At 36.8% G+C, this 12,798-nt stretch overlaps 1 protein-coding gene across 3 annotated transcripts in view; it reads right to left on the reverse strand.

Moving 5' to 3' along the window:
• Positions 1–12,798, reverse strand: part of ITGAV (integrin subunit alpha V) — a 96,670-nt gene that overhangs the window by 27,521 nt on the left and 56,351 nt on the right. For all 3 annotated transcript variants that reach the window (XM_033230930.1, XM_033230929.1, XM_033230931.1), the window contains 4 exons: positions 8,228–8,419; positions 5,424–5,469; positions 3,183–3,290; positions 528–586 (listed from right to left, as the gene is read on the reverse strand). In XM_033230930.1, coding sequence (XP_033086821.1) covers positions 528–586; positions 3,183–3,290; positions 5,424–5,469; positions 8,228–8,419 — 405 coding nt within the window. The remainder of the gene's footprint in view (positions 1–527; positions 587–3,182; positions 3,291–5,423; positions 5,470–8,227; positions 8,420–12,798) is intronic.

Consider the following 12,798-nt stretch of genomic DNA (forward strand, 5'->3'; position numbering starts at 1 on the left):
TTGCAATAATTATTTAACACTACTATCTTGCTCTCAGGACCACATCAAGCATTTTAGGAAAAGAAGAGTAGAGTTTGCTGTGTGAATTAAACCGCATGACCAAAACTTTTTCTCCTCCTTCTCACTATTTCTAAACCACCTCTACTCCTGAGATTGCTGGGGGCTGCCCCAAGACATAAAACACAGACTTCTCAGCAGATCATCTGCTTACAAACAATAACATTCATGCCTCCCCAGAGTTCATTATCTCACATTTGTAACTGCTTAACCTTCCAAAGGTCATGTTTACCATTTTGTGGGCTACTTAGCTCATAATGTCCACAAATAAGTGTATTAGTTTTGAATTAGCTTAAGAGTTAACAAAGAATATAATAATTATGTTGAAATCTTAAATGTCTTTAAACATAAACATTCAAATAAAAAATTATAATAACAATTCGAGTAACTATTTGAATATCCTAAAATATTTGTTAAGTGCTGTGTATGCAGTATCATTAAAATAATATGACTTTTCATAAAACACTTACTAAGTTTTCTGGGAAGTACTCCTTTGCCATCTGCCTTTAAGCAGAACCTAACATTAAAGCTGTGGAAAAAAAAAAAAAACATACATAAATCCTATAATCCAGTTTAGACATATTTTTTATTGTCATCCACATCTAATATTTCTAATACATAGTTTGTATTGTGAAGCCTTACATCTTTATGTCTTAATATTATTCTAAAAACATGAAACTCTATACACTAACCTAACTCATCCTTCAGTAATTTAAGCACACTTCCTTTCATGGTACCTTGATGAGAAAAAGAGAAAGAATATCCTAACCTCCTCTCAAGCTTATAGAACCTGTTGATAAATCTAAAGGAGGGAAATGACAGTTCAGATTTTTATTTATTTATTTATTTATTTTGAGATAAGAGTCTCACTCTGTTGCCCAGGCTGGAGTGCAGTGGCATGATCTCAGTTCACTGCAACCCCTGCCTCCTGAGTTCAAGCAATTCTCCTGCCTTAGCCTCCCGAGTAGCTAGGATTACAGGCATGTACCACCACACCTGGCTAATTTTTGTATTTTTAGTAGAGATGGGGTTTCACCACGTTGGCCAGGCTGGTCTCAAACTCCCGACCTCAGGTGATTCGCCTGCCTGGGTCTCCCAAAGTGCTGGGATTACAGGCGTGAGCCACAGTGCCTAGCCGACAGTTTAGATTTTAAAAACTGTCCCATTGATAGAAGGACCCACCAAAGCTTTCTTTAATTAGCAATCTCCTTTACAGCAGTGTTCTTCACAAGTTATTAGCAGGTTTTAAAATCAGTTGAATGGGTTGTGTTCAGCATCTTAAGAAAAAAAATTTTTTGTTTTTTTTGAGACGGAGTCTCGCTCTGTTGCCCAGGCTGGAGTGCAGTGGTGTGATCTTGACTCACTGCAAGCTCTGCCTCCTAGGTTCATGCCATTCTCCTGCCTCAGTCTCCCGTGTAGCTGGGACTATAGGTGCCCGCCACTGCGTCTGGCTAATTTTTTGTATTTTTAGTAGAGATGGGGTTTCACCATGTTAGCCAGGATGCTCTCCATCTCCTGACCTCATGATCTGCCTATCTCGGCCTCCCAAAGTGCTGGGATTACAGGCTTGAGCCACCGCACCCGGCAAGAAAATTTTTTTAATAAATAAAACTGATTTAGGTATCGAAGGTAAGTATGATTATCTGAAATGCTTGATTTAATTACTTTTATGTTTATAATGCAAAATGTATTTCTTACTATGTGCCATACTCAAAAATCATATGATGTTACTGCTCTAGTTAGTACGTTTGAAGCCTTTGAATTACTAACATAATTAGAAGCAGATTATTGGCAACTTCACAGAGGTATGCAGGGTAGAAAAGCAGTAAAACTTACAGCAAAATCTTGAAAACAACTTCACTGCCAATCAATAAAAATGAAGAGCAAATATTACTGAATTTTTAATGTAATCCAATTAAAGAAATGAAATTTCAAAACTGTAATAACTATAACAATAATCCAAAAATATTCAAAAACAAATTCAGGAAAAATATCTTTAATTGACTCTTTTGAAGTAAAATTTTTCTAAGTACCAATCATTTTCTCCTTGATCATAAGTTCTCTGCAACTTTTCTGTGTAAGTAAGGAACATGAATAGTGTTTCCCAAAGTGGGAACTCATGAGTGACTACTCATGGTGATTTTGGTAGTACATGGGTCAAGATTTTTCATTAGTTTTATATTTATATTGATATGTATGAGAAAGATACTCGTTTCTACATTTTGCTTTTAAGTACTGTGAAGTAAAGCATGAGACAACTTAAAAAATATCTATAATGAAAATAGAGCAAAAATTACTGAAGTAGCATACAAATGACAAAGATGAGAGAAAGAATGGAGTAGAGAAGAATTCAGACATTTAACTTATGAAAAAATATTATATTTTTCTTTGGAAATTAGTAAAAGAATAAGCAGAAAATATATTAGAGCAAAATAATTTTTTTCAAACAGCTACTGTTCACAGATATTAAATCTGAAAAACAAGATATCTTTTAAAAATTTAAGTGTTCATGGGCCTGTTTGGAATTACATATAAATGAACTGAGATCTTATTAGCTTTTCTTTCTTTTTGAAAATACTCATTGACCATGCATAATTCTTTAAAAATTAATTTCATACTCATTTACAGAGTATCTTTACAGCTCTTTTTTGGAGCACTATTTCTATAATCCAATTTATAACATGAAAATAGAGTATAAGGCCAGGTGCAATGGCTCACGCCTGTAATCCTAGCACTTTAGGAGACGGAGGCAGGATGACTGCTTGAGCACAGCAGTCTTCAAGACCAATCTGACCAATATAGGGAGACCCCATCTCTACAAACAATTCAAAACATTAGCCGGGTATGGTGCCACACACCTGTAGTACCAGCTACTAGAGAGGCCAAGGTGGAAGGATCACTTAAGCCTGGGAGGTCGAGGCTACAGTGAGCTGTTGTTGTGCCACTGCACTCCGGTCTGGGCAACAGAGGCAGACCTTGCTTCAAATAAAAAAGAATAGAAAAAACAGTATACCACAGAAACTGTTTTAGCAATATTTCAGCCCTACCACCTTCACTTTTCAATTGTTCTTACAATGCCTGAACAATAATCACAGTAATAACTATTATTAAACAAATACCCTTACCAGGAAACTTTGAGAGCTGTTCCAGGCAGTGAGCAGGTTTTATTGTCTTGATTTAAAATGCTAGGGTACACTTCAAGACCAGCATTTACAGTGATAACTGGTCTGGCCCTAGTGGGGGAAAAAAAGAAGATGAAGAAAAAAGTTATTTAAAAAGTTAGGTTGATCGAAATATTTTTGGTTCATATTCACTACATATATAGTACAATGTCTACTAAAAGTATTGTCTGTAATAGTAAAAGGAACAGGAACAACATAACTGTAGGTGATCAAATGTCTCAGTTGCCCAGAACTGTCCTAACTTTAGCACAGAAACTCCTGCATCCTGAGAAATCGCTCAGTTCCAGGCAAAGTGGGACAATGGCTGACCTATATGAATTCAGTCACTAAAGCAGAATGGCTAAATAAGTTGTGAGATATCTACCAAATTCACTGCACTACCATGGAGAAAATGAGTGCAATGACCTCTAAGACATAACCAACATATAGTTTTAGTGAGAGAGAAAAAAAAAAAAAACCCCAAAATGTACAAAGGATGTCTACTGATATACATACATACATAATATGATTTTTTAATGCATAGAATATTTCTAATAGACGAAACAAATAAATTATTAGCTGGTGTGAGGGAAAACTTTTTCTATATACCCTTCTTGTACTGTTTGCATTTTTACCACATACATTATATAATTAACAGCAATTTAAAAAACTAAAAACAATAAATTAAAATAAATTCAGTTTTCCTGAGTTCAGATACACAGGTTGAAATCCTATACAAAGATACAGCTGGCTCAAGTCAATCAATGTGCCTGTCTCAAAATGATAAATCTCTGAAATCTGTTAAGTATTGTATAGTTACAATTACTATAGTATAGAGTTATTGTATAGTATACAATTAAATTGACCCATCACAAACTACCCAGCACTAATGTTAGTGTTCCTGCCATGTATAAACTCAGATCATAGATACGTAAACATCTTAACTACCTGGGATGCCAACTGATAGTCTAAGTCATGAGGAACTGATAAAATACAGAGAATAACTGGGGATATATAAGAAATTGGGAAATAGAAATATATAAGTTCATACATATTGCTCTAATAAAAATATTCATTTCGGGTTTCATTAGATACTAATCTTGTGGTCAGAGAATACCAAGACATAAGCATGAGGTTAATTTCCTGCTTCTTATAGGAAAATGTAAACCCAGACAATTTTTAGAGAGATTAAAACTACAGGAGAATACCTTTGAACATAATTTAAAAGACAAAGAAGGGGCGGGCATAGTGGCTCACACCTGTAATCCCAGCACTTTGGGAGGCTGAGGCGGGTGGATCACTTGAGGCTAGGAGCTCAAGACCAGCCCAGGCACCATGGCAAGACCCTGTCTCTACCAAAAATACATAAAATTAGCCAGGTGTTGTGGCACATGCCTGTAGTCCCAGCTACTTGGGAAGCTGAGGCACGAGAATCACTAGGACCTGGGAGGCAAAGGTTGCAATGAGCCAAGATTGCACCACTGTACTCCAGACTGGGCAAAAAAAAAAAAAAAACAGACAGACATTCTAGTGTTCAATAGCACCACAGATTGACTATAGTTAACAATAATTTATTGTACATTTCAAAATAGCTGGCTGGGCATACTGGCTCATGACAGTAATCACAGCACTTTGGGAGGCTGAGATGGGTGGATCACTTCACGCTAGGAGTTCAGGACCAGTTTGGCCAACATGGCAAAACTCTGTCTCTACTAAAAATACAAAAATTAGCCGGTGTGGTGGCATGTGCCTGTAACCCCAGCTACTTGGGAGGTCAAGGCATGAGAATTGCTTGAACCCAGGGGGCAGAGGTTCCAGGGAGCCGAGATGGTCCCATTGCAACGAAACTCCTGTCTCCAAAGAAAAGAAAAAATCAAAATAGCTACAAGAGAGGCTAGAAGAGAGGATTCTGAGTGTTCCCAACACAAATAAATGATAAATGTTTGAGATGATGGATATCCTAATTACTCTGATTTGATCATTACATTGTATGAATGTATCAAAATATCACATGTACCCCATAAATATGTGCAATTATTATGTATCAATAAAAATAATACTATTTGCCTGCAGCAAATCATGAATAGAAAGAACAAATTTTATCATTATTTCAAGAAAATTAAACTAAAATTCAAATACTGACAGTTAAAAAACATTCAAATAATTCAGAATATTCCTATATTACAGGATACAGAAAATGCTCACCTGTATAAGATAGCTCGATCTACACCAAAAGCTCCTACAATTAAGTCTTAAGAAAGAGTGGAAAAACATGTTAATAATGATAATAGTTTTTAAAATGTATATACCATTCTATAAAATTTTCAATGAACATAAAAAAGCTTGAACATAGTCTCAAAACTATTCATTAAGAGGTTGTAAGATATTATATAAAAGGCTAAAATATATGAACACTGTAAACAAACTACCATCAGTGGAAAATGTTTATTATAAAGCAGACTTTCATCTAGGTGGAGATAAATCTTTTAAACGAATATTTAGTAAAAAGTAGCAATGATAAGCATACACCTGCCAAACATACATACTGCCAAAGGAAAAAGCTTTATAGACGCCTGTGGATTTTACAATCTTATTATAAAATTTTTTTTCTATTTCCTATATATAATATATGTGTATATACATATAAATATAAAATATGATAGCAGATAGCACTCAAATCAGCAAGAATGAAACGCATTAGTTTTCATACGCCACTGGTTCAACTGGTTCACAGTTCAGAAAAAGACAAATGAGAGCTCTAGCTCACAGTATACCCAAGCTAAATTTGAGGAAGTCTTTTCTAAACAGAAAAGCACATGAAAAAAAAACATAAAAACAGAGAGATTTGATTACATAAAAGTTTAAAACTTTATGCTCAAAATGCAAATGTGACAAACTAGAAAATACATACAAGCGTTAAGGAGTTAATATTCGCAACATTTAAGTTACTGTGAAAATTAAAAAAAAAAATGAATGAATAAAGAAAAACAAAATACCATCCCAGTAGCAAAGAAGAAAAAAAGACACAAAAAGGAAATTCACAGAAGTAAATATGTATATACACAAATAACAACATGAGGTTGATTCTTAACTATACATTAGCTTATTAGTAAAAATAATCATTTTTATTTGTGTATAGTGAAGAACCAACCTCATGGCTGGGCATGGTGGCTCACGTCTGTAATCCCAGCACTTTGGGAGGCTGAGGCAGGCGGATCACGAGGTCAGGAGTTTGAGACCAGCCTGCCCAAGACCAGCCTGATCAACAAGGTGAAACTCCATCACTACTAAAAATACAAAAATTAGCCAGGTGTGGTGGCGCCTGCCTGTAATCCCAGCTACTCAGGAGGCTGAGGCAGAAGAATCGCTTGAACCCGGGCGGTGAAGTTTGCAGTGAGCAGAGATCACACCACTGCACTCCAGCCTGGGTGACAGAGCGAGACTTCGTCTCAAAAAAAAAAAAAAAAAAAAAAAAAAAAAAAAGAATAAAATGCATGCCTTATTTTCTAGAATCACAAACTGTTAGTTAAAATACCCAGTCCACCTGTTATACAGTTAAAAATTATTTTAAAAGAGGCACAAGTGTAGGAAAACAATGACTCACTGACTGCTGGTGAGTGCTTTAAAAAGTTAACAAAAACCTTCCTGTGGAGGGAGTGGGATGGTAACTTGACCATGTGTATTAACAACCTTAAGAAAAGAAGTGCACACACTTGACACAGTGATTCTTGAATTTTGTCCTAATGACATAATCAGAGATATGCAAAAGAATTATAAAGAAAGATAAAAATGCCACAAAATAAGGCAAATAAGATACGATACAGCTATTTGTTACAAAGGGAAACAAAATTCATGTTTTAGAAGAATAATAAAGAAATGTTTCTGAAATGTTGAATAAAACACATTATAAACAGCATATAAAAACATGATTTCCTTTTTAAAAAAATGTGTGTGACTGCATAGGAAAAAAATTGAGAAGATATGCTTTGATGTATTTTCTAAAAGTTCTATAATAAATATATTGCATTTATAACAAAAAAACTCTAAAATAATATTAATTTATGAGAATCAACTTCATGTCTTATTTCTGGAAACAGACTGACATACTTGTATATTGAGCTCATATTAAGTGTTTCAACACAAAGGTCATCTAAATTTTCTACACTATATTTCATTTAAAGAAAAGATCTATTTTGATCCTAGATACATTTATAATGCTGCAAAGTGTATAAGAACCAGAAAAAAGTCTTGCTTGCTCTATTGGACCCATGCAGGGGGCAACTTGGGCAAACTGCCTTTCTCAGTCTCTTTTTACATTCAGAAATGGTATAATAATGAGCTATAAAAATGAGCTTAAATTAACTCATGTATTAATTCCCAGCACTTTGGGAGGCCACGGCAGGTGGATTGCTTGAGCTCATGAGTTTGAGACCAGCCTGGGCAACATGGCAAAAACCACTCTTTACAAACCATACAAAAAGTAGCCAGGCATGCTGGTGTGTGCCTGTAGTCCCAGATACTCAGGAGGCTGAGGTGGGAGGATGGCTTCAGCCCAGAAGGTGGAGGCTGCAATGAGCCAAGATTGTGCCACTATACTCCAGCCTGGGCAACAGAGCCATACCTTGTCTTCAAAAAAAAAAAATCATAACTATTAGTCAAGTACATAAATTCTACATAATTAAAAAAATTAAAAAGATAGGTAACATTAAAACAGCTTAGAATGAGCATTTAGCTTTTGCTTATAGCTTCCATAATACTCTTCTTTGACATTTCATTAAAGACTACAGGAGAAACTCAGAGTGTACTGTATACACTCCCAGGAAAGAGAGCTGACTTTTCTTCATATCCTCTTAGGTGATGGGAATGATGCCTTGAGTATTTTAGAGGTTTGATCAACACATGAAATACTGAATTGCAATAATTTATAATATAAATCAAGAACAGTAACTAATACTACTTGCTATTAGGACTGAAAAATCTAAGGGCTCTATGTGTTGATAAGAAAGCACCTGGATATCCATTTTTGTCTATATCTGTGGCTCCTTTCATTGAATAGCCAAAGCTTGGTGGCATGCTTCGAGCAGCCCACTGCCCTTCAAGGATTTGAGATGGGACTGCGTTCAAGCCAGTTGATCTTCCATTGAAGATATAAACAATTCCTTTTTTATCTTCACCCCCATATGGAGCAGCAATTGCAATATCTGTGGGGAAAAAGAGGAGGGGGAAGGAGCATGACAGAAGTAAGCAGGAGGAAAAGAAAGGGAAGAATGAGGAAGGAACGAGAGAAGGGGGGAAGAGGGCAAGGATGAAGAGAAAAAATGTTTCAGTACTTGTAATTATTTGTACAGATCTTAATATTTATAGAACCCATTTATCATGATAAATATTAATTCAAAGTTCAGTAGGGTACTCTCTATCCACAAGCAATAATCTAATTCAAGGAAACTCAAGCAAAACTGTACAGAAAAGACATTAATTTAGGGCTCTGACCTTAAACAAATCACTTAAACTTTCTGTACCACAAATGCTTCCTTGTTAAAACTAGGAGGTAGGGGATGGGAGAAGGATACATCAAAAGATTCATCTAAAGTTTATTTTCACTCTCAAAATTCTAGTTAATTTATTTACGGATGGTATTGTTTTTTCTGAACAGAAGCCAATCTGCTCAGAAATTTGAAAGTTGTGACTTCATCTTGATCTTGCTCAACTTACACTGAAAGAAGATAAATGAGTAACATTTTAAATCTTTAAAAAACCCCAAACACCAAATGATCTTTTCTACCTCTAAAATACATTACCAATCTGCCCACTTCTCTCTGCTGCTGCTGCCACCCTAGACAAGTCATTGCCGTATTTTGCTTTTAAACAGCCTTTTAAGAGGCCTCCCACTTCTACCCTTGCCTCTATAACTTTCTCTTCTAAAGGGCCAAACATTCACCATATCATGTCACACCCATCCCCTTCTTAAAATCCTTCAATTAGTTCCCAAAGCATTTAGAGTAAGTTCTAAACCCTACCTGGTATTTCCATTATTTAGTATGCAAATCTCATTCTTCTCCCCATCCCCACCCCAACACCATCCAGTTTTTTACCCTTATTTACTCTTCCCAGCAATTCTGGCCTTTTTTTCTGTTTCTTAAACACACGAAGCCAGTTGCCAACTATGGACTTATATTTGCTGTTCTCTCTGCCTTAACAGCTTTTGCTCCAGAGCTTTTACAACTCTATTCCTTCTATTTGTCCAAATGATAGATCAATGTCATTGACATTAGATCAGATGTCATTCTGTCAGCAAGCTATTCCCTAGCTACCCTATGCAGCAGTGCGCCACCCCTCTCAATCCCCTACTTTCTCTATCACCCTCTCTATCCCAAAACTCTTATTATATTACCTTGCCTTCTAAAAAAAATCCACCATCTTTATCACTGTCTGGATTTCCCCATTGTTTACTTATTCAATGACCACACAAAATAAGTAAGCTATAGAACATAAGCTTCATGAGACCAAGGACATGTCGTATCTTGCCTACCACAGACTCTAAGTACCAGCCATAACAGATTGCCTCAATTTCCTGAATGTACATGAGCTGTCTCATAGGTCCTTACTAAGCCATGCCTCATTGTCTCATGGCTCCCCTGAAACATCGGCAATACCTTGATAACTCGTCCTTTATATGAGACCATTAAGCCTGGGATCTCAAACACTGATGATCACATTGAGGTGCTTTTTTTTTAAACACATATATGCTCTCCCCATTGGATGCTGAGTTGCTGAGTTTCTTAAAGACATGAGTAGACTCTGATTTATGCTCATTTCTACCACCTAGAAGAGTGCCTGGCTTGCAGTAAATACCAACTAAGAATTTGTTATCCTTAAAAATGAGTACCTCAGTTATGTAAAACTTTTTTATCCTTTTTTAAGCCTTAAAAGGTAAGTTGGCCGGGTGCAGTGGCTCACGCCTATAATCCCAGCACTTTGGGAGGCCAAGGCAGGTGGGTCACGAGGTCAAGAGATCAAGACCATCCTGGCCAACATGGTGAGACTCCATCTCTACTAAAAATACAAAAATTAGCCAAGCGTGGTGGTTGGTGTCGGTAGTCCCAGCTACTCAGGAGGCTTAGGCAAGGGAATTGCTTGAACCCGGGAGGTGGAGGTTGCAGTGAGCCGAGATGGTGCCACTGCATTCCAGCCTACCGACAGAGCGAGACTCTGTCTAAAAAAACAAAACAAATAAACAAAAAAAAAACAAAGATAAGCATAACTTCTATACCGACATTTGCATTAATAAAGTATTTATTAAAACAGGCTGGCCATGGTAGCTCATGCTTTAATCCTATCACCTCTGGAGGCCGAGGCACCCAGACTGCTTAAGCCCAGGAGTTTGAGACCAGCTTTGGCAACATGGCAAAGCCCCATCTCTACAAAAAATACAAAAATTAGCCATGCATGGAGGCGCACACTGGTAGTCCCAGCTACTTCGGAGGGTAAGGTAGGAGAACTGCTTGAGCCTGGGAGGTCGAGTCTGCAGTGAGCTGTGATCGTACCACTGCACTCCAGCTTGGGTGACAGAGGAAGACCCTGTCTCAATAAATAATAAAAATATAAAGTATTCGTTAAAATATAATTTTCCAACAAAAGATAGTTCCAATGTTGAGTGATTGTTTAATAAAAATTGTCTGTAACTTTCTAAACCCTTCATTATTTTATACATGTTAATCATCTTCTCTCTTCGCTATCATCTGTCGAGTCTGGAAGATCCTACACCTTCATACAATCAATTTCTTCCTTTGATCATTTTAGTTGCTCTTTCCTGTTTTTCTTTATTTCCTCTGCTTTTCCTGGAAGACTACTGATAAAAACTGCACATAATTACCTTTGGGCTATATAAAATTTTGGAACATAACTTTATTGTTTTGTTTTCTTTTTTTTTTTTTTTTTTGAGGCGGAGTCTCGCTCTGTCGCCCGGACTGGAGTGCAGTGGCCGGATCTCAGCTCACTGCAAGCTCCACCTCCCGGGTTCACGCCATTCTCCTGCCTCAGCCTCCCCAGTAGCTGGGACTACAGGCGCCCGCCACCTCACCCGGCTAGTTTTTGTATTTTTAGTAGAGACGGAGTTTCACCGTGTTAGCCAGGATGGTCTCGATCTCCTGACCTCGTGATCCGCCCGTCTTGGCCTCCCAAAGTGCTGGGATTACAGGCTTGAGCCACCGCGCCCGGCCTGTTTTGTTTTCAATATCCCTCTTGTTGATGCCTAGGGTGTGGGTAGGTGGAAAGAGAGGAATATAGGAATACAGGAGCAATGACACTTAATGTCTTCATGTATGAACAACAACAAAAGATCTAACTTATTTTTTTGTTTTCAAGAGAGAAAGTTTTATTTTTAGGCTTGAAGATCTAACTTATAACTAACAGAACATATATATGCATAATGTAACTATATTTACACATATGTATTAAATACTATACATAAATACAGCTCAGATAATTTTTCACTAAAGACATTATCATTCTACTATTTGATACAGTAAGACCCAAGGAAAAACCTTGGGTCTTCAAAATCATCCTCTATGGTATCTATCTGTATTTTACCCCTTTGTAAAATCATTGTAAAACTTCACATTTTTTAAGCTGTTGTCTATATTTGTTGTACTGACAGACAATACATTATAACAAAAACTTAGAAAGCTGGAAGAGATTTTGGCTAGATCATAATAATGAGAAAAACTTTCTTTAAAGTAACTGGAATAACATCAAGACAAGGTGACAGCAAACATGACCAGGCTTCCCAGAAAAACTGGGAGACAGAGGCTCAGCTACATAGCAAAGAATTCATTAACTTTATTCATGGTGGAACGTCAAACTTAGCCCTGTGTTTCCTATGTAGTTTTCGTTATGATTAAGTAATGATTTGATCTGTTCTATAGTGTTCTTTTCACATTTTATTATGAACTTCATACCATAGCTCCATTTGATTTATGCTAAGTTCTCTTGGCGGTAAAAAATCTTCAAGCCTCTATTTTAGGTAGCAAATGTACCTCTGAGTAGATGTTCCGTACCACTGAAACTTCTATGGTTGGCCAGGCACAGTGGCTCACATCTGTAATTCCAGCACTTCGTGCTGCTGAGGCAGGAGGATCACTTGAACTCAGGAGTTAGAGACCAACCTGGGTAATATGGTAAGACCTCAGCTCGACTAAAAATCAAAAAAAATAGCAGGGCATTGTGGTAGGAGCCTGTAGTCCCAGCTACTCAGGAGGCCGAAGTGGGAGGATCTCTTGACCCTGGGAGGTCGAAGCTGCAGTGAGCCATGATTGCACCACTGCATTCTAGCCTGGGTGACAGTGGGACGCTGCCTCAAAAATAAAAAAATAATAATAATAATAAAAAATAAAAAAAAGAAACAAACATCTAGGGTTAATCTTCCAGATGACACTTCTAGTAAATGACATCACTTACCCACAAGACAGGTGTGAAATCTTGAGGGCAAACAACATTTACCTTTCCACTACTATTTGAGACATACAACAAGTCATCTGTATTTTTAAAGTTTTCTTCTTAATGTATACCTTTCCTTTAAGTT

The sequence above is a fragment of the Trachypithecus francoisi genome, unplaced genomic scaffold (assembly GCF_009764315.1).
Source record: "Trachypithecus francoisi isolate TF-2019V2 unplaced genomic scaffold, Tfra_2.0 Lachesis_group13, whole genome shotgun sequence".
In the NCBI taxonomy this organism is placed as follows: domain Eukaryota; kingdom Metazoa; phylum Chordata; class Mammalia; order Primates; family Cercopithecidae; genus Trachypithecus; species Trachypithecus francoisi.